Source organism: Scatophagus argus, chromosome 7 (assembly GCF_020382885.2).
Source record: "Scatophagus argus isolate fScaArg1 chromosome 7, fScaArg1.pri, whole genome shotgun sequence".
NCBI lineage: Eukaryota > Metazoa > Chordata > Actinopteri > Scatophagidae > Scatophagus > Scatophagus argus.
The window spans coordinates 22,880,518-22,903,864 of record NC_058499.1 but is presented as its reverse complement, the minus strand read 5'-3'; the positions used below and the strand labels follow the sequence as shown (position 1 = coordinate 22,903,864).

General features: G+C 38.6%; 1 protein-coding gene across 1 annotated transcript in view; it reads right to left on the bottom strand.

The window, feature by feature from the left end:
- Nucleotides 1–505: 505 nt before the first annotated feature.
- Nucleotides 506–23,347, bottom strand: part of nrn1la (neuritin 1-like a) — a 60,841-nt gene continuing 37,999 nt past the window's right edge. Inside the window, exons 2-3 of the mRNA XM_046394942.1 lie at nucleotides 19,624–19,768; nucleotides 506–1,857 (exon numbers count right to left, since the gene is read on the bottom strand). Coding sequence (XP_046250898.1) covers nucleotides 1,563–1,857; nucleotides 19,624–19,768 — 440 coding nt within the window. The 3' untranslated portion in view covers nucleotides 506–1,562. The remainder of the gene's footprint in view (nucleotides 1,858–19,623; nucleotides 19,769–23,347) is intronic.

The window sequence follows — 23,347 nt, the reverse complement described above, 5'->3', positions numbered from 1 at the left end:
CTTAAGACTGAACTCCACACTGCATTTGTGCTTTGCTTGCAAACAAGAAGAACTGAAGAGCCAGTATTGGTTTTTTTAAATCTCTTAAACCAATCAAAATCTTTAATGACACAGTGAAATGTCAGTTAGAGCATCTTAAGCTTCTGTAATGTGATGTACTTCTGACTCAGATGGGAAATTCAGGTAGGCAATAATTTCAAGAGGGATTTGATCTAATTTGTGGTTTGATTTGAAAAAGTGTGTGATGTAGCAAACATGGAGGGTCTGGAGAAGTGTGGTGATTTGGAACAGCAGAGGACTGTTAAAATGCAATAAATACATTGTAGGCATGCAATTTTGGAAATATAAGCATAAATGCTTTTGCCAAGTGATATTCAAACACACTCCTGCTAGTTACAGGGCTACAACTCATGAGTTAATATTAATGCAAAGTGCAGTTTTTGGGTTGTTGTTTTTTTTTGACAGATAGCAAGGGATAACAATTCATTCAAGACAATGAAATAAGTACTTCGAAAATGTATTTTAATTTCACTGGGTCTTTAACTGTGTGCTGTACACAGATGTTTTGCGTTTAGTATCAAATTCTCAAAAGTTTTTAAAGCAATCCAAAAAATGAATCCAGATGCCTTTTCTTTCCATACAACACAAATTTTTGTTCAGGTTTCCCCTTATTATCAAACATGTTTTTAGCTTTTCATTGTTGCTGGGATTCGACAGAGGCAGCATTCAGAACCAGAGAGCAAAGAAAACTTAAAAGCACTTCACATCCACTGAAAGATTACAGAAACCAGACGATGAGGTTGGGAGGTAACATGTTACTTGGGAGGTAGCAAGCCAGGTATGTCAGATTTCCATAATTATCAAAGGCTTCACAGTGTAAAGCTGATAAATGAATGTGGTTATAGCTAGGTGTGGCATCTATTCAGTTCAATTCAATTCAGTTTATTTATATAGCGCCAATTCACAACAAAAGTTATCTCATGACACTTTCTAATTAGAGCAGGTCTAGACAATACTCTAATTAAATTTTGGAATACAGAGAACCCAACATTCCCCAGCATCTGGCCTCTACATCTTTTCATATCTTAGTTTATCAGGTATGACGTTATTGTTTCTCTATTATTAAACTCGGCAGGACAGACCCCCTGTGGAACCAATTTTCCTATTTAATTCTGATTCTGATTCTGAACCGTCATATATGAGCTCATACTAACTAAATGTAGGATGATCGGGGATAAGGTCATATGACACAAGGTTGCTGTTTGCATCTGCTTAACTACATGTTTGCAGGCCTGTTTGTACCATGGTTGTATATCTCTGTATGAATTTTGTGTTTGTTTCCAACAGAGAGACTAATTAAAAGGCAGAGAATATGCATGAAATGGCACAGGCAGTTTAAAGATACATTATCAAAAAGACTGTCAGGCCTCTGAACATGCAGTTTAGAAATATTCAGCCCCTGGCAGAGCAGAGGAAAAGAAGAGTGGAATGTCTATGACTGGTGGAAGAAAAAATACACAAAGTTTATATCTATTCACACTAGTCCCATTTTTTTGGGGTTGTTATATCCAAAACAGCAGGAGCAGAGGAGACAATAGCATGAGAAGGTGGAGACAGCCTATCAGATGACAAGCGTGCCCTCTTAAAGACTCTTGGTTGATCTCATCCTGGTTAGGTGAGCCGTGTGGGGAAACCGAAGCCATAGGGTGGTTGTTGCGGTTGGAGCACATGTCGTACAGGTTTCCAGAGAACTGCATCTTTTTGGATTCCTGGCGGAGAGATTCCCAGACAGCTGCTGCTTCCTCAGGACAGCCCGCCATCGCCACATTGGCACAGTCATGGAACTCATCCCATGACCTGAAAAACAAAGAGGAGGATACAAGTGGACACCTTTAGATGTGACTTGAGACACATGGGATACCAAAAGCCAAAAATATCTTGACCCAAACCCAAATGAGTAAAAAGGTTATATTAAGCAAGTCACCATTGGTTTTGTTAGTATGCTGATGTTAGCATTTAACTGAAAGCACCACTGTGCATAAGTAGACCTACAGCCACACGCCGAGCTTTTATTATAGTTTTGCCAAGGTTGAAAATTCAGCTTGTCTTTGCTTCAATTACTTCCTGTACAGTCATACATCTAAAATTCACATCTTAAATGTGAAGCAGCTGAGTCAATCATCTCCCTGATGACGAGATGACTGAACTATGATATCAAAACAGACTGCTCTGAAAATAAATGATGAGGATGTTGTGGCAGTGAAGCTCTATTCCTTTCACTGAGAAAATCCAATTCAGTCTATTTGTTTGCTCCCTGGGGCGGCACGGTGGTGCAGTGATTAGCACTGTCGTCTCATAGCAAGAGGGTTCCAGGTTAAAATCCCGGTCTGGGCCCTTCTATGTGGAGTTTGCATGTTCTCCCTGTGCCTGCGTGGGTTTTCTCCAGGTACTTCCTCCCACAATACCAAAAACATGCACATTAAATTAATTGGCAACTCTGCATTGCCTCTAGGTGTGAGTGTGTGGTTGTCTGTCTTTGTGTGTCAGCCCTGTGATTGACTGGTGACCAGTCCAGGGTGAACCCCACCCCGTAGTCAGCTGGGATAGGCTTCAGCCCCCCCACGACCCTGACGGATAAGCGGTATAGAAAATGGATGGATGGATGCATGTTTGTTCCCTTGACTTTTTTTTACAGTTGTGAAGAGACCATCTGCTGAGCTCCACTGCTCTGAGAGCAAAGGCTGCCCTGTGGGTTAGCCTGAAAAGTGGAGAAAAAAAAGGTTCATTAGGCCGTGGAAAAGCTACCATGAATTGGGTGTCACTGCTGTGTTACATCTATCACAAGCAAAATGGACTTTCCAAACACTTTATTAGACCTGACAAAAGTAAAAAGAAGGGAAAAAAAAGAGTAAAGAAGAGGATGGAAAGATGATGAAGAAGAAACAGAAGGAAGTCTGTTATATAGCACTCTCTTGGATATGAACATCTTTTTCAGTGAAACACAGCATTAAGCTTTATTGCAATAACCTTCAAGCTCCACATCCAAAGCTGAGTCTGTCTGACTGTAATTGGCTGCTAATTCTTTCTCTCATCATGAATGTGTTGGCTAAGTTGCCTCTAAGGAAATACTGGCTGAGTGTTAACTAGAAGAGAGAGGAAGGGATGGTGGAGAAAGCAGAAGCAGATGACTCTGTTCAAAATCTGCCTGACACCTATAGAACTTCAAACAAAAACAACACAGAAGTCCATATAATTAATACAATTCCAAAGAGCATGTCGCTTTCGTACTATTAAAACAGAGAAGCTATGCACTCATGTCAACATGATACACAATATATATCATTTTTTGTCTTATACTTCATGTGAATATTCTCACTGACTGCTTTGAACTCTGAACCAAAGAAATGTTGGTCCAGGATGTGTTTAGTCTTATGGACTAATTAGCAAATTATAACCCAAAAGCATTTGTCCAATCACAGCTTCTGTGTTTCAGCTCTTAACTATCAAGAGCATATTCAAGATCCCTTTTACAGGATTCTGTTTTTAAAATAAGTCAGCTGGAAACATTCACAAGACAGTCTGTGACAGCATTTTAAACTGAGTCGTGGAGCTGATGTTAGCCTAATTAGCAAGCCAGTTGCAGCTGATAAAAGCTACTCGTGGCAGTTGTGAATTCAGCTGGAAAAAAAGAATTGAAAGAAGTCAGAATTTATGTACTTCTGAAATCAGGGACCTGCTGTTTCCAATATTACTAAGGATTTCAAAGGCACGTTTACTCCTGTTATTGTTAGCTGTATGCCATGTAGAGAATTTACAATGAAAGAGTATATGGAAATGACCACATAAATATTCAAACATGAATAAGACAAGGGAATAAGATTATTCACAAATGCTATTCAGCAAGCATTACAATACAGAATTTAACCCTGATATCTGTATAAAGTGTTAATTTTGTAAAGGTCACGCGAAAACCTTGCTGTATTATTTATTTATTTTTCTGTTTTCATCATATGGATATATGCACATTTTTAGCAGCAAATCATTTTCTGTTTTGCTATAGAGGAGCTCAAACCTGATGTTAAAACTACTGAAATGAAAAATGTTTGTCAAAAATGTTTTTTTTCAACCCTTTTGGGTGACACTCCTGGTCATAGCAATTTATGCTAAAGAAATTACAAAAAATGTCATTTCTTTGTACTCCACAAACTCCACTACATCAAAATCTGTGTGCTCGTATCATATGCTTGAGAGTTTTGAGAGTAAAAGCCATAAATACATGTAAATATATGAACTTATGAATTGTCACTGACTGTTTGTCTTCATTTATTTTCCTCTGTTTTTTTCTAGTTTTTATACTCCTCTAAGCATTCTTGAATTGACTTGAACTATGAAAAAACATAACAAAACTAGAAGCTCAACAATGCAACAAACATTTTAGTTGAGTGCTAACATCCATGTGTCTTATACACTGCCTCCATGCAATGTAGGCAGAATGGGAAAAAAAAAATTGCCCTAACTTTATGGTGACTCAAAGCACCAAGACGGTTATCCTTCTGCTAGACTGGTCATATTATACAATAAATAAATTCAATTAACTACTTTTGTTCTGTTATGTATTAGGAGCTGTCCGTTAACACAAAGAGTTAACAAACACAGATGCAATGTATAGCTGATAAAATAAGCTGATTTCCTTTCTAGGACACAGTGTTGAAATGTTACTGCAATGACAGCTGTGGTGTGTTATGTACCGTGGTTGAGTACCTCTACCTCTGAATGAAGCATTTAGCAGTTTTGATTTATCACTGTAGTTGATGAGGGATTGATTACTGGAATCTAATCAGACAAACAAGATAAATCATGATGGAAAGAGACTCTCCTTTGTTGCAGTCTTGATTTGTGATCGCCCAAAGGCTTGTATCGTCACTAATCTTCACCTAAGCTGAACTCCTGAATCATAGCTCTTACGAAATCACTTAAACAAGTAAGACATTTTGTCAATTAGGAGGACTTCTGTGATACAGAATATCATTGTGAGAACATTTTCCTTCTGATCTTGAGTAGAGAAATGACAGACACACACACATATTTTCTGTCTCCCTCTGAGAGATTCCTGCACACATCTTCCCTTTTTGCTGTCACATACTGAACACAAATAGAATATCTTTACACATATCTTTATCCACATATTCAGTGAATTTAATGACTCAGCAAAGAAGACGCACCATGAACACACCCAGATGCAGCTCCATAAAATCAGGCATAATCACTGCTGCAGACCGGGCTTCCCTTGATGACTCTGCGTGTGTGTGTGTGTATGTTTGGCCTGTGTCCAGGGTTTAAACACTCCAGTGGTCCACCTCTGACAGAATGCTGCAGGAGGAGGACGGCTGCTTACCTGCTGCTGTGGGAGGAACAGTTGATGGAGGGGAAGCGGGTGCTGTGGGGCGTCAGCATCTGGTTATCATCTGTGTACCTGAGCTGTCTGTGCCCGTGAGTGTGTTAGAATATGTCCAGAGACAACAAGAGGATGACAAAATCAGGAAGAGAAAGAGAAGGATGTCATGTGCAGTGGGGCAGAGTTTTTGCTATGTAGGGGTCTGATATGAAATGTCTGTGTGTGTGTGTGTTTGTGTCTTTGGGCGTAGGTGTGCAGGTCTTTGTTCAAGTTACAGGTGGTGCAGAGACAGCAGAAATGCATTGAGGACACTGACAGACAACCAGCTGCTTTCACAATAATAAACCCCCACGAGAGTATGTTTGTTCTGCGGCTAACATGCTGCTGCCGGCATCTGAAAACCTCCAAACCACAGTTCTGGGCTTGGTGTTCATTGTTTTTTTTTTACATTAATATACAGAGCAATATGGTCATATGGTGTTCATGGAATGAAAAGGTACAATATGTTCACCTCCAGTGACACAGGCTGCACCCTCTCTATTTTAAAAACAGGAAGAACACAGCTGGACTTAATAACTGTCACTCTGTCACTGTTACTAAGATCATTAAATGTGAGTCTTCCTCTAAGTAGAATTAACACACCTGTCAGTTCTTGCTATGACATGTCAAAACATCTGCTGTGCAACTGTGACTTCAGATCAGAGTTTCCAACTGTGAGGTGAAGACACCACACGGAGCCACTTTACATGGATAGTTCTTATAGATACGCTGAAAACAGCTTACATGGGTCTTTGAAACAAATCTTTCATATCGTACCCCATCTTGCTCTGCACTATCTGAATTATTTAGGAACTCTGTCAGGAGTCATTGGAAATTTGGGAACCTAAAAATGTGGCCAGGAAAGGAAAACACAGAATACACTAAAGAGCAGGAAAAAAAAGAGTAGATGGCATTGGACAAATCACAGAAAAGTATATGGTTTAATATTTAACAAATTAGATGACTAAAATGCAGTGCATTGAAGTATATTCAAGTAAACTGAGAACAATGAATTGACAATAGTAGTAGTTAATGCATTCACATCAGTCAAAAAGTGACTGAATATAATCAATAGGCTTCATGTAAATGGACACCAATTGTCATGACAGCACTGATTAAACATAAATAACCGTCACAAACTGATTTCTTTTAATTGACAAAACCAAAATTGTGATCTTTCCATTACTTGAAGCAATATGAATTCTATAGTTTACATTATGTCACTGTTTCACGAACTGAAAATATTTTTTCTACCATCTCATCTAATTCTCAGGGAGAAAGTGTAAAAGGGGGCATCAGGAGTAGAAGCATCACTGCATAGCATAGATCACCATCACCAGTGTGCACTTTCCTCCTATCTACATTTTTTTGGTAACATTTAATTAAATTAAAAAATCATTAAAAACAAGACAAGTAGTCCTTTTCAGTGTAATGTCAATAAATGATCCAGCAGTTTTAACCAACAGGTTAAGTCACAGAAATAGTCAAAAACACCTTATACACTGGACAAAAACCCACTTACCCCCCATCAGTGCCTGGCTTCATACCTGGGTCAAATGACTCTGCTGTGAACATTGTTCAGTTGAATTTGAAAGAGACTGAAGTAAAATACATACAAAAGCAATCACCATAACAGCAGCCTCCATGTCAGTGCCCAAACAATGCTTCATATGTGCAGCTCCTAACAGAGATAAGAACGAAGGGAGAGGTGATTCACTCTTTCGCTGCATCCATCATCAGCTCCAGTAAAAAAAAAAACTGTGTGTCTAATTGGTTTGTCTTGGTTTATTATTATGGTTTATTCACACAATGCAGATCTGCTAGTCAGTGAGGTTCTGTGAAGTTTGCGGAAGTAAGAAGACTTTAAATACTGCAGTTTACCTGAAAAGTAGATTACTATCTGAAATTGCCAGATCACCCAGCAGTAACAACAGGGAAGGCTTTTAGATACATGGTTGTTACACATTTCACTATAAAGTCAGTAAAGTGCGAAACTAGTTTAGAACCTTCCACAAACAAACCCAAGTTTGATAGTTGTCTTTTATGTCAGAGTTGGAAATAACACAACATGGATGTAAAGGGATTTGTCAAAAACATTATTTTTCACCTTCTGCAGAAACATCAGAGAGCATTGTGATTATTCTGCCCAAGGTTGATGTAATAAAAGGTTTTTAAAAAAAAATGTTGTAACTGTTGCAACTCCAAGCTCCAATGAGTTGCAAGAAGCAAAGGAATGAAAAGAATCCAGCTATTCTTGAGGAAGAAACTGACAAAGGTTTTATATTAAAATCATCACACTTCAGCTCCAGTGGCCTTCATCTGGATTCAGGAAGGTTTCTTGTAGAGGCAAAATTCTATTTTCCACTCACACAACACTTGATCTATATTTTGCAGCAGCTTTTTATACCTATTGAACAACCGTTTTAATGTGGAATTTGTGTGCAGCAGAGACTTTTATAGATCTACAATCCCACTTTCTTGAGTCTGACATCTTTGTGGAAAAAAAAGAAAGAAAGAAAAATAGGAGGATCTGAAACTCTTTCTTCTCGGCCCTTTAAATCATTTCTAAATCTACATGATAACCAGAAAGTGGTGCAGAACTTGGAGAATATTATGGTGTCTTTGTTTGGCAGGAGTCGAAATCCTAACTGCTGGATTCTAAATGAGCTGTATAGTGCTGAAAGCCTTCAAACTGAGGCAGGAATAGAGGCGCTGCAATGAAAGCATGAATGGCCTTATCTAAATCTGTAGAGGATAAAAATATAAAAGGAAACCAAAAGGCTGGGTGGGGCGGGTGGGGGGGGGGGGTATACTGAGATGTGGAGTTTTGTTTGTGTTCCCTCCTCACTCCTTACTCACTGAGTAAGTAAGAATCGAATACTGTTGTTTATTGATACTGTACAGAAATAAAAATATATTTTATTCTTTCTAATAATATTCATTATGTAATTTATGATTTTGCACTGCTGTATTTATACCTTGTGGTGTAGCTATTATCTTTGTCTTAATTAATCATGTCATATAATAGCTTGCGTTCTCTTGGAACTACTTAACAGTGACTTTATGGTGTTTATATGATACTGTGTCTGTGTAATGTCATAGTGAGTGGCGTTATCATCAAAAAACACAATGCAACCAGAATCAATTCCTATTCTTAACCGTTCTTTAAAAGTATTGATTAAAATCAAATTATCAATGAAAATATTTTCTACTGTATTAACATCCATTTTAGAGACTCCACATTCCTGTTTTTGTATGACTGTAACCAAGGAAACAAAGGCCACATTTTCACTTTACAAATATTTCAGCTAAATTAAGTATTGCGCTATGATACATCCTGTCATGTAGGTGAGACCTCTCTTCAAATTTCATAAGATTTGATTTTTTTTTTTTTTATGTGTGATTAATTTCCATTTCATTGGCTTTTTAAAATGATTTCTTATTGCAGAGTTTGTGTATTAGAAAATGATTTTTATCTTTCTATGATAAAATGAATTCGGATGACAAACTTGGATAAACCTTTAATCCCTCTGTGGAGATTATCTTACATAGAGGTATCTTTGGTGATGTGCTGAGTATCCACCCTCTCACCTTGTCACTGGTTTGTTCCCTGTATGTTTAATCAGCATAACAGATCTGGATTTTCTTTCATCAGTCCACCTCATTCACTCTGTTTTGTTTGTTAAGAGAAAGTCCTGCTTAGTGGGGATTGTGAGAGATAATTTTGATTTTTCCCTGTTGATCTCTAGTATGTAGTATCACAGTTTCTTGAAATCTAAAGCTGACCTGATAATGGTCACCAGACCGGAATTCATAATTATATAAAGTGAGTATGACCAACAGAGTGTGGTGTTAAGAGTGGTCAGTGAAAACTTAAACTGATTTTTAAAACACTGCATCACACATTACATTCACTTAATGTATAGCAATCTAATTTTTTCCTTTTCATTTGAAAACTAACTTGGAGGGTGGAGGGGTGTGAAATGCAGGGGTTACATGATGCACCATGGATCCCTAATGCCCCCCTCTTGGCCCTGGTCCCACCTTGACAACGTGGTTAATATTGTAATCATGATGATGTCACTACCCTCATATTAATAAAATCCAACCTCTAACCAAAACCATGAACTTTCTCTCATCCTAACCAGCTCATTTTTGTTCCTGAAATTTGGTTGGTGATATTGTCCTCCCACTAGGAGCGACAGATCAGTAAATGTTGTGTGTCGCTCTAAAGCAGGGGTGTCAAACTCAGTTTTGTCCCAGGCCACATCAGCATTTTGGTTGCCCTGAAAGGACCAGTTGTAAATATAAGACTGCATAAATCTATCAACTTGTCATAATGTTATGTAATTTCTTCTGTATTTGATTATTAATGGCTTAACCTAATGATAACAAATAACTCAGCGTACACTTTCTCAAAAATGCACTTTCTGGAAAAGTTAGTTTTAGTTAGTTTAGTGAACATATTCTGTTGAAGATGCATGAGGAATGCTTGAGGGCTAAGGTTAGCATACTTGGCTCTGTGTTTGATGTCAAAGTGCAAATGTAAATTTTATTCCTTTGGAACTGCCAGTACCACGTTACAAAGAAAACAATCGGGTTTGTCTCCATTAAACACAAACATGCACTACCTTTCTTATTTCTCATTAAATTTCCTTCCCTCAGTCTCAGCCTTTCTTTTCTTGGACATTTTTTCTAGACTGCTGCTATTAACATTACAAGCGACAACCATTCAGCGAGAGCACCACTGCGGAAATGGCTGAATGGTACTAAGACACTATGTAGGATATACTGAAATGTAGCAACTAGATGCCTTTAGTGTGCCGATAACAACATCAGGATGGATTCTGGGACATGTAGTTTATGCACACTGTACTTCCATATGTCAGAATTTTATTGGGCATATTAAAATGTTTTGCAAAATCTCACAGGACACAAGAATATGATGCTGGGCTAGATTTGGCCTGTGTGCCTTGAGTTTCACATGTGGTATAAAGGACATGGGTAAATGATGTATTGTGGCTTCCAAATGATGTATTTGTGGCCATCTTTATACCTAATAAAGGTTTTAGGAAAAGACAGGGTTTTAAAAATACTGAAAATGTGGTTACAAAAACTTCCTCAAATTCCTCAAATGGGGTTTGAAAGCTTCACACTGTTCCAAATACTGTTAAAAACATATTTAGTGGAATCCATTTTTCACATGTCAACAATTTAAGCTTCTGATTGTTGGGTTTCACCTCATGTAAAGCACCCTGAGACTGTAAACTAAGTGGAACAAGTGAGACTGAGGACTAGTGAGTGTCAGAACCTCTGTCTAGCATGAGATCCAGGAGTACATCAGGAAGATGTAAAGTAAAAACCTCAAGCGGCAGAAACCTGATGAGGGTGAGGAAAAGGACGAACCATCATGGAGGGACAAGCTCTTGCATGACATGTACCACCAACAGATAGAAGAAGTGGCTGATAGCAAGAAATCCTACCAATGGCTGGAAAAGGCTGGATTGAACTACAGCACAGAAGCACTAATCATGGCAACACAAGAACAGGCACTCAGTTCAAGATCAATAGAGGCCGAGTCTACCACACCAGACATGACCCCAGGTGCAGGCTGCGCAAATATGCTGCCAAGACAATTCAGCACATAACAGCAGTGTGTAAGATGCAGGTAGGAACAGCCTACATGGAACTGTCCAGAAGAATGCAGTCCTAGGAACAGCTAAAATACTGCGCAGAACACTCAAATTCCCAGCCCTCTAGATAGAGCCCCCTCTCACCCTGAGTCTTCACATTATTTATCTGAAAATAGTTAGCATGAAGGATTATTATTCAAAGATAAAAGTGGATTTTACCATTAAGAAACATTTTAGAGTGAACTTATATACACCAGGGCATTGCCTAAAGCAGTACCTATTTTTCATCTGAATCTCCTCTGTTTTTTTAAAGGTCCAGCAAAAGGTTACTGTTTAATTCTATTGTGCCTAATTCCTCTGTATCTTTAGTCCCAAATATTTCCTTTTCACCTCACCTACTCTGGATCCACAGTGAATGATTGCAACTGCAAAATGCCTATTGTGAATATGAAGTATAAAAGCAGCGCTGCACTCCTGGGAGCATTCTGACAATGGAGCTGCCTTGGCCTAGATGCAAATCATAGCCTCTTATTCAGACTAGCATACATGGTGTGAGTGTGTGTGTGTGCGAGCGCACGCGTGCATGCATGTTTGAGTGTGCACGTGCTTGTGGATCTTCAGAGGAGAGTACCATGCTACCTCCTCATTAAATGGCTCTGATAGAAGCTCTAAAACCATGTTCCTGAGAGAAGAGAGGGAGTTGAAAAGGGAAACAGAGGGATGAAGGGATGGAGGGACATGCAAGAAGACAAGAAAGAGGGAGGGAGAGAGAGGAAACAAAGAGGAGGAAGAAAGAGAGGGAAGCATGGGGGGATGGAGAAAGAATGAAAAATAAGGGAAGGAAAAAGTGAGGTGAGGACACAGAGTGTAGATTGGGGAGAAGTGTTTATTGTGTGTGTGTGTGTGTGAGCTCTTATGTCCTCACATTAGGCAACACTCACACTAAGGTGCCTGGGTTGCAGGATTAGTAGTTTAATTGGTACCTCAAGGAATAGAGGAGACTTAACAACAGTGGAGTGGTACCACGGGTGGGCTGCAGGGCCATGGTGACACGCACACACTTGCACAACTTGTTATTCTGCTTGTGAGAAAATTCTCTTCAACCATTCCCAAACCTTTATTGTAATCAAAACTCCATTTTTAAATTTTTGAAAATGAGAGTCTTCAACATCAATACACACAAATGCATAATCATCATTGTCACAGAGATAATGTAACGCAGAGAAAAAAGGAACAGTGAATCAACGTAAGTATACTTCATCAGAAGGCCTAGTTGAATAGTCCAGCAGCTTCAGACATCCCCTCTTCCCACAGCTTTCCCACTCTGAAGGTCTGCACGCTCAAATCCCTGTAACTGATTGTGTTGAGGTGAAAAAGTATCCAGGGGCTGACTGTCAAAAGTTCTCTTTTTTTCTCTGTCCTTGCACAAAAATCCTAAATTGTGAAAGAGTTAGTCTATTAATATCACTGCCTGGCTTTGGAGCTAAGAAATCATGCGCAAACAACTTGCTGTGTAATCTTAGAACCAAAAGCTTAACTTGATAGTAATGATGACCATATCCAAGACTTGCCATTAAGGTTTTTCTGACAAAGACAAGTAAGTGAAAACTGAAATTATATAAATAAATCAACTTAGTATAAACATTACTGCAGCAACAGAATGGCATACATTTAGATACACTGAGGAACAGATCTGAAAGCCACTATGTATCTTGAAAAGTAAGAACATTAATTGTCCAGCCTTGCATGTTTTACTTTAAAGCTATGGGACTGACCTTAGCTGACACACTGATGCAGAAAAGGGTAGCCTCGAGCAGGCTAAATCATTGATTATGTTTTTTTTTCAAAGAATTTCCCCTCTGGGATAAATAAAACATTTCTGATTCTGATTTATTTATTTATTTTTATTTTATTTTTATTTTTTTTTATCACATTCTGTTTCCAGGTAGCCTAAGTGGTGTCTGTTGGCAGCATTTGATAAGGGGAGTCACCTCCACCTGTTGCATGACACACTTTTGGACTGAAGCTGCAGGGAAAGACAAACAAAAATTATGGTGAAAAGTAATGTGCAGCTGAAAAAGACAAGGAGAACCATACACTCTGCTCCAACCAAGCCCCTAAAAAAGATATATGGGGACATTTCAAAAGGAGATCTGGCTCTTGATGTTTTAGAAGAATACATGAAGCAGCTGATAAGTACAGAACAAAGTCCAATTGAATATGACAAAGACACTGAAGCAGAGACTGTTGAAGAAAATTAGATGAAGAAATAAATTCTGATTTATAATACATGGATAAAATAAGCACACACAAAAAAAAAATCAAAACAGCAATGTACTCAGATCGAGATTCAAGCAGTACAAGCAGTTCTGGACATACAGAACTTAAGATAAGATAAGCCAGTGGCAAGTGTTTTGGACATAATTAATTTAATTAAAGAGTTTGGTCTAGACCTGCTCTAATTGGAAAGTGTCATGAGATAACTTTTGTTGTGAATTGGCGCTATATAAATAAACTGAATTGAAATTGAATTGACATAAATGAACATGAAAGAGCATTATCTAATCTAATTCTGAACGCAATTAAGATGCTCATTAATCGATTTGGACAAAGGGACCTGGTGATAAATGCACATATGAATAAGTTACCAAATATGACTCCTGTAAGAAAGGCTACTGATGTAGTGTCTTTGAGCAAATTGAATAATTGACCATAAATGCCTCTGAACAAAGGCAACATGCTAACTGTCTATTAGATGGAGGTCATGGAAGTGCAATTTCATCTGTAAAGATTTTTCTGGAGCTTTAAACATACCACTCGTGGGAACAGAAGCAATAAAACTGGCCACATTGGGTTCTGCAACTCACAAAAAAGTAAGTACAAGAAAGGTCAGGTCCAGTTTGAGAACACCACCTCAAGAAGAAAAAGGGCTGCGGGTTACTAATACTCCGGTGAGAAATATTGGGATTTTGTTCCTGACACTACAGTCCAGAAGTGCTGGACTGTAGTGTCAGGACACACTGGGAGACATGACAATAGACTGGTGGTGATAGGAAATGTGCCCAAGTTGGCATGGCTGACTGCCGAGTGACTGAGGTGAGCAAATTTAAAAATTAAACTTAGTTACTGAGGCATTAATAGCAGGTTGGTAGGCCTTCATGTCTTTTAGGTTGGTTGGATTCTCCCAACTTAATTTGTAGCCACAGGATGTCCCTCCATCTTCCTTTATTGCAGTTTACGGTTTTCCTTTCTGCTGAAATGTAAAGTGTATCCATAAATCTATTTGTTATTCCGACTAAAACTTTTATGCATCAAAGCAATCATTTCGTTGTCATTAACTTGCGTGTTGGTTTGGGCCAGTATGGGAATCTCTTCATACGTCACATTAATCTGCACACATAAGTCAGTGACAGGATGCACTGTTTATATGGACAGACTAGATGCACAAGTGAGGGAAAACATAATCCATTTCTTTTAAAATAGCCCTCTAACATTGTAGTCCCATCTCATCTCAATAATACAAACAAAATTACATTTTATCATGGTTTTTATTATCAAAGAGTTATTTTTTGCTTGCCTTGTCTCAGCTTCCTTATGAAAAAAACAAAAACCCATTTTCCATCATAGTTTTTGGTAACAAAATTAACACTGCATTTGCTAGCCCTAAATTTGAAACTATTCTCAGCAGTCTGTGTAGCCATAAACCAACTTATTGGACAAAATGCAATTTTGACCTGATGGATGGTGCTAGACGAAAAGTCAGAGGATCACTAAAGCTATTACAATTCATCCTGAGGGGGAGATGAATGTCTGTACCAAATTTCAAGGCAATCCATGAAAATTTACTAAAAGCCAAAAATGTCAAACTTATGGTGGCACAAGAGGAAACTGGTTAATCTAAGTCATTAAGAGGCCTCCCCAGGCACCATGAACGTATGTACAAAAATTCATGGCAATCCATTCTGTAATTTTAGGGATATTTCACTTTGGACCAAAGTGGTGAACCAACTAACCAACACTGCCATCCCAATAGCCATGCTGCCAACGTGGTTCAAAAAGGAAGGAACAAGGAAAGATGAGCTGAACCAGAATGCAGTAGGATATCAGTAAGATGACTTTTACTGCGTTTCGTTGCATTGTACTTGTACATGTGTAATGACAATAAAGTTGAATCTAATCTAATCTAATCTAATCTAATCTAATCTAATCTAATCTAATACTGTGAGGAAGACTTGCACATACAGTTTTCCTCAAGAACTATAATGTAATGCTTTGTGAATCTCAATAAAATTGTGTTTTGAACAAAAATAAAATCCTCCTTTAAGTAGAGTTTGACTGAGTCACAGCAACACTTCCCTGTGAATTACTGGTATTAAATGTCTCTAAGATGTATTATATAGAGCATGTATTCTGACCCTGCCCACATGCTCATGGTTGCAAAAGCCTCATTCATAATGTAGAGAGAAAAAAAGTACCTCTCACAACTCCTGTTGTTGCATTAAACAACTACTTAAGCTGTCAATTCTGCAGTTCAGCAAGTTTACTGGAGTGTAAGGTCTACTTCTACCTCTTTGGTCACCCTTTGTTGCTCCCAGTATCTGTGTACAGGGTGATGTCTACATCAGGCGCTCAATATGATTTTGGGACTGTCCAAACAACACTCAACAGAAACATTGCTCTCTGATCAGCCATCCTATTCTAATACCCTTCATACATTATGGCCCCTTTTTCCAGTCAAGATGATATGACTCCTTAGGAAGATGGATGACAGAGGTATGTATAAATAGAGTGGTGAGATGACGACAGAGGGAGAGAAGGAGGAATGATGGATAGATACAGGAAACAGAGAAATGGAGTAGTGGGAGAAAGAAAAGGGTTGGTGAAGAGAGAGGGGAAGTAAGAGACATTATGCATCTTTAATCAGTGTCATCAGGCCTCCAGCTGAAACAATGAGAGGCTAAAAAGAGAGCCGCAGAGTGAAGATATAGTGGGAGAAAAGGAAAGGCACTGCTGTCGGAAAGTGAGTGTTCAAACTTAAAATCAAATTGGAATTAAAATTCATTTTTGCTATGAAATCAGTGTTTGTTTGGACTTTGGACTGCTTATTTGGTCAAAACTGTAATTACCAAAGAAATTACCAGAAACTTTATTAACTTTTCTGCAGTGACTGTGCTCACTATATCAGTGTTCATTTGGTATACAGGTAAATAGATTGGTGCAGTATCCGTGTGAGTGTGAGCAAACTAGTGGAGTAAAGGCGCCCTGAGCAGCGGTTACGCTCTCTCTGTGTGCCTTCTATGAGCTTCTCTGTTATTTTTTGTAGCTGGGCAGGCTGTGTGTGTCCATGTTAGTGCTAAGCTATTGCTAGTGCTAAGATAAGCTATTTTTGAACTTATAGCTTCTTTTGTATTTTAATAATAATAATGATAATAGTATCATTATAATAATAATAATAGTACATTTTATCTATGGGCGCCTTTCTTGACAGTCAAGGTCACCTTACAGATAAAAGCTACACAATCAAATACAATAAAAGACAATAAAAAACAATAAAGCACAATAAAAACAAATGAAAGACATATAAACATGGACAGTAGTGGTAATATGATTTTTGCTAGGTTTACCTTAGGCGTGTAATGTCATTATTGGTAGGATTGGATAATGTTCACATTTGAACCTTTTTGCAGTACTTTACTTTTAGTAATAACAAAAATGAAATTTCGGTTATAAAAAAAACGAGAAGCTCGTTGCCCTTAGGCACAGATCTGTGAGCTGCTTCCCACTTCTGCTCTCTAACCCTGAATGCTGTACGTGGGGGCTACAGTCCTGCACTGGGATCAGTGCAGGACTGTAGCCCAACTCCATCATTTCTTCAAAGGAAGTAGCTGTTTAAGTACCTGGGAGCAGCTGTTCATGCTCAGGTCAGGTCAGTTCGGGTCACAGTTGCAGAGCAGAAATTTCAGAGTAAGAGCAGAGAGAAGTAAACACAGCTGTGCTGTACATCATTAATTTTCTAATCTATAAGATGTGTAAGATACATATGCAGCATGTTTCAAATAAAGCACATTTTTCAGCAGGAATAACACAATGCAATTGTAAGTAAGTAAAAAAAAATTTAAAAAATGGCATTTATTTCCGTTTGGCACAAACAAAAACATGTTTTTGTAAACTGGTTAGTCATAGAGTATCCTACCATCATAGTTCTTATACTGCCAGATTCCAGAGACTCCACTTCACATATATGAAAAGATATGTCTACTGGCAGCCTTCTATGCTGAGATACATGTAAGAATGTAAGAATTTCATAAAAGGCAAAATTTTTTTTGTTGATATAAAAATTTCTGTAAAATATATGCAAGTATTACCACCTAAAATGATGGCAGATCTGAATAGCTTAGACTGTGCTGAAAATAACAATGTATGGCATGTATGGATGGCACTTATAATGACGAGGTAGCTAATAATGATGAGATAAATGCTTGTGAGTAAAGGTAAAAAAATTGCCCTACAAATAACCTAGGCCATGTAACACAGCTTTTTCACATCTCTTTTTCACAATAGCCATCTAAATCATAAGTTTCAAGTACTTGGAAATATGATATGTTGAAATGCAGAAAATGAAATTCCAGTCCCCCACACTCTGCACTTTATTGCTCCACCCTCCCATTAATCAAAACAGTGTTACGCCCTAAAACCATGGTCTCACGAGAATCAGTGCTAACATTGGCAGGCTTCTAATCAAAAACTGGAAGCTGGATAGCTGAGCTTACTAGCGTCCACCTTCACAAATTTACCACTCTGGTGGGTCTTCCAAGATGTTGGATGTTGTAAAGGGACACACATCTCAGATTGTTATGGTACATCAACACTATGCAGGCTTAGTGAAAAAGGGGGAAAACGTCTTCATTCAACATTTGTATGTCATAGAGGGCTATGAATCTCAAATCACCACTCTGATAGGAAACACCCACCCAGAGGCCTAGATATTTGGCTGCTGAAAAATGAAAATGATTATTTCTTTTTACATCAGTATCAAATTAACTGTGACACTGTTGTATAAAACAAATGACACACTGAGCAAGATAAACATGCTGGAAGTGACACCTGGTAGAGCTGCTGCAATTTAGTAGTCAAACAGCATAAATGACTGTAGTCATTCTGTTTGTCTCATTGAAAGATTCAATATTCCTCTCATATAATCCCAGTCAGGAAAATCATTTTTTATTTTATTGGGGATTAGATCATCCTGTGATGTGTGATCACAAAGGGAATTGTTGGTGGCAAATGGAAATTTAGGTGACAGCACAGGAGGACGAAACATCACCAGTCTTGATGTCAGTTTGGTCCATCAGTATATTTAGTATTTTGCTGCTGATGACACAGAATATGACAAATCTACCTGTGGAAGAGGACCTCTTCCCTCTGTAGATGCACCACTCAGCCACAACATTAAAACCACTGACAGGTGGCTTGGTGTTCTGGCAGTCATGTGGACGTTAGACACACGCCAACCCCCCACCCAAGCAAGACAATGGCCACAATCATATTTCGAAAACAGTGCAAGAATGTACCTGCAGACTCTCCAGATCCCATCCTGATTGAGAAGCTGTGGGATGCACCCTCCCACTTGGAGGCCCCACCTTCTTCCCACAGATCTTTGAGCCATCCATCCATCCATCCATCCATCCATCCATTTTCTATACCATTTATCCCTCAGGGTTGTGGGACCCTATCCCAGCTGATTATGGGCGAGAGGTGGAGCAAACCCTGGACTGGTCGCCAGTCAATCACAGGGCCAACAAACAAAGACAGACAACCACACACACACACACACTTAGGGGCAATTTAGAGTAGCCAATTAACCTAATGTGCATGTTTTTGGGATTGTGGGAGGAAGCCGGTGTACCTGGAGAAAACCCACGCAGGCACAGGTAGAACATGCAAACTCCACACCTGGAACCCTCTTGCTGTGAGGCGACAGTGCTAACCACTGCACCACTGTTCTACCTAAGTCCTACACACTGAACCTTTAAAGCGAGCCATGATTTTCTTTTTAACAGCCATGGAACTTTGGTGCACTAGTCCAGTATCTACTAGTTTACTAGTTTACTCTATGTTAACATCAATCCATTAATGCTCACACACAGCCATTTTAATAAATATCATTCTTATAATGTGTGAGCAGGTCCTCAGTAAGTCCAGTGAGGGATTAGAGAGCCAAGACTTCGATCCATGAAACAGTGCAGATGCATTGCCTGGACCTGCCCTATTGATATCAGATAGCAGAATGACTTTGTGGAATTGCAAAATGCTTGTCTAAACTTTTCTTTCTGAAAACCTTGCATACTCAGTTCCAGCTCGGACAATATGTACCGTTTTCCCCAGAGAACTTCTGTCTTTGTTTCTCTCTCCTAAAGTAAGTGAATGCTCACTAATACTGCCCTGACTGCCTTATGGGCTTTAGAAATGCATACTCCAATCACCGCTTTCGGATTTTATCCTCGTATTTGGGTGTGTGTTTAGTGTGGCACATTATGAGTGTGGTTGCGCACTGACCTGCAGATGGAGTGTATCTCATGTGTGTCTTCGTCCTTGCGCGCGCTGTCTGTCAGACTGTCGCCCAGAGCCATCAGACACTGAGCAAAACCCTTATAGATGGAGTGACACCTTCTGGCTGCAGCAACAGGACAAGGGTTCAGCACTGCAAAACCACACAGAGCAAAGATGAAGTGAAAGCTGAACGCGGAACATGAAGTGAGAAATCAATCAGAGCAGAAATACAAGTGTATCATTTGACAGTAACTTTATTTCTGTTGTCTGCCTGGCTGCAAGTGTTGGACCACAGTCAGATGAGACAAGTGTGTGAATAAAAAGAGAGTTGGTGCAGTGAGTAACACTGCTGTCTTTACAGCTTTTTGCTTCAGTGATGGACTGCGGGGATGAGTGTTATCAATCATACACACAAAGTATATACACTTTTGGAAAAGAATCCAACCAGGAGCAACAGCAACAAACACTGCAAGTCAAGCAGCTCAGGTAGCGTCCTGTCAGTTGTCTGCAGGGATTGTCAGGACCCTTGGTGATGGAGAACAAGCAAGACCAGGCGTCTACTGTCATTTCTAAGTATGTATAAAGATTAAGGTGCACAGGAAATTATACGCAGGACAATCTGCTTTGGCAGAAGAGAGTTTTTTATATTGCAGATACATATTAATGGCAGGTGTCATGGGGGTTACATACACCTGTGCCTTTAGATGTTTCTATTTCTTCATATATTTACTTACAGTTATTTCTGATTTGATAAAAACATGAGGGAGCATTTGTCAATGTAAATGTTGTATCCAGACACAGTCTACACACAGAAATATCATCAAATCTCATCAGGTGAAACCAAAGAATTAATACAATTAGGGGCCGATTCAGGAAACCATGTGTTGTTCATGCCCTTATGAACATGTGGAGGAACCCCTGTGGAAGCTGGATTTCAAAGTCACTGCATGCTTCACACACCCCTGTGTCACCCCTGTCCCCTGTGAACCCAGTATCATAAGTCATTTACTTCGTACATAGGTATTTACAGTACCTTATCAAAGCCTAACGCTGTTTGTTGAGTCAGAATTAACAAGAAAAAAATTCTTCCAGACAGATACGCATTTGGTTGATGTAGTTCGAAATAATTATTAGCCATTATTCGGTCAGTTTATACCATCTTTTAGGGAGGAGTGAAATGGCAGCGTTTGATTAGGCTGATCCTTTCTCATCTTTTCAGCAGCAGCAAATGAATGTGAATCAGATGCCTAAGAAGATTTGAGGAATGATAAAATGCCACGAAAACAGAAGATAGAATTATTCCATCACAGCCTCCATCATTCATCTCAAAGCTTCGTCATCCTTTCTCAACATGTATAGTCTGCTTCTAGACCTTTCAATTACCGCCCACATCTCCAGATTGCTCAATGATTCAAATAGGCCTACTGTTGTGCTTATTACCAACCATTTGCCTGTTTGGAAAAATAACGACAGAGACAGAAAGATAATAATAGTAATTTTTTTACCAATTATGTGATGTAATAGCATTAACCATGAAAAACTTGATGCTGGAGACTGAGGCTCACATCCCAGTGTGTGGAGACACGTTATGTGTCATGCTTCAGACCACTGCAGAATTTGTCTATATGAAACTAACACTGTGATCTTTCCCCAGCCATAAAGTTCTAATACTTGACAATGAAATCAAACCATGATTTCAACCCTATTTCTTGGCCCCATTTTCCTAAAATAGCTATTCAGTGTAAATACATTTAGCAATTAGGCTATCGCTCTATTGAGTATTTTCTATTGGTGGTGGTGGTGGGGTCTGCCATTCTAGCACAAGGTTCAGAATGCCTACTTAGGCACGAGTGATTTACATGCCTGTAATCCCATAGTGATCTCATGAATAGCAGCCTCATTGCTTATTGTTCCTCTTAAAGTCTGATCAGAGCTGTACTGAGGTGCCACTGAGACAAAGCAACAAGGGAGCCACAACCATCAACCATACAGTGCATTACCTAATGTAAAAAAAAAAAAAAAAAGTAAAAATAACCACAACTAATCTTCACAAACTGACAATATTAATATTACCACCAATTATAGTTTTACAGTGTAGACCACTGTAGATCTGTGTGCTGTTTGTTGTTTGTCCATGGTTACAGTCTTGAATTACTGGACAATTATGTGTACATATACACAAATGTTTGATACACAAATGTATAAATAATAAAATAAATGTATGTCAAGGTCACATTAAAAGCTTTCATCTGGCAAAACAAGGTGATTTTATTGTGCAATTACCAATGGCTCAACGTATTTGTCACAGATGTTAGCTCTGAGCGCAACGGATCATCAAAAATGCATCTACAAGACATCACAAAGACCAAATTAAAAAAATAGAAATTCAAATATTCAATAAATGATTGACACAAACCTTTCTGCAACACATTTAAGGCTACTTCTTACCTCCATCCTTACTTTGCTCCGCACTGAGGGACAAGAAGGTGGAGACAAAAGGAGGTGCACTGAATTGTTTTGGCAGCTTCTTTCTTTTGCCATCTGTTGCTTATTCCCGTCTTTCTTCTGTTTGAATTAATCTCTTTACTCATTCATCTCAAAGCTTCTGTCTCATAGCAGGCAATGCACACCAATGACTAGCTTCCTAGTGAATTACAGTGTCTGAATAGTTATCACTGCATACACACAAGAGAAGAGTGACAGACAGGAGCTCACTCTTATGGAAAACAGAACTGATGAAAACTGTGATCTTAAATTTAAAAACAGATCCATAACACAAACAGCAGCTTGGTTTTATAGATTTTTTAATCTTTAGTTTAACATGCAACATTCATCAGTGTGTAAGTGGGGAAGAGGAAGAGGAAGAAGGACAAAGATAAAAAACAAAAAAGGAAGAGAAGCAAGACAAATAAGACTGAAGTTATCACTGAACCTCGTGGTCGTGTTTAATTCACGCAGCACACTGACTAAATAAATGTAAGATGTTCATTTTGCAGCAGCTGAGTCTTGAACTCACAACCTGATGAACATGTTGAGCTGTCCAAAGAAGTACTTTGAGCTGGAGGGAATTCTGAGCTGGCTTCACAAATACATGAAGGTCCATAATTATTTAAAACTTCTGCAATTAAAATGTCCTGTGTCTCTAATCCAGTGATTCTGAGTCCTGGTCCTGGAACTCTTTGCCTGACATGTTTCAAATGAGACACAAACTTAGACACAATGGACAAGGCGTGATTGTGTTGAGTAGGCTGCTGTTTACCTATTGTTAAAAATAAGAACAATAATAATACATTTTGATACCATAATCTCAAAAGTTGAAATCTTTTCATGAATTATTATCTAACAAGAATTTGAAGTATTTTAGGTAGTTTACCGTACTGTTTACAGCCAAACATTTGTTCTTTTGGCTCAATGTATTGCTAATTTAAAAATAAAAAGATTTGCAAGTACAAGAGGGACCAGCAGCAGAGCTCCTAATGACAAGTGAAAGTCCTGGAAGAGATAGCAGAGATTGCCATTAAAAATGTCACTTGGCTTTAGATTTTATGGATATGATTAAAAAAGTTATGATGATGTGTCTACACTTTTTTTAAAAGAGTTTTATCCGTGCTCACAGACTAATCATTGTTTTAATGTTAAAATCACAAATGCTTAAGTTTGTAAAAGCTGCTGTAGTGAATGCCACATGTACTTTTTTCCATAAAGACCTCTGTAAGAAATTTTTGCAAGC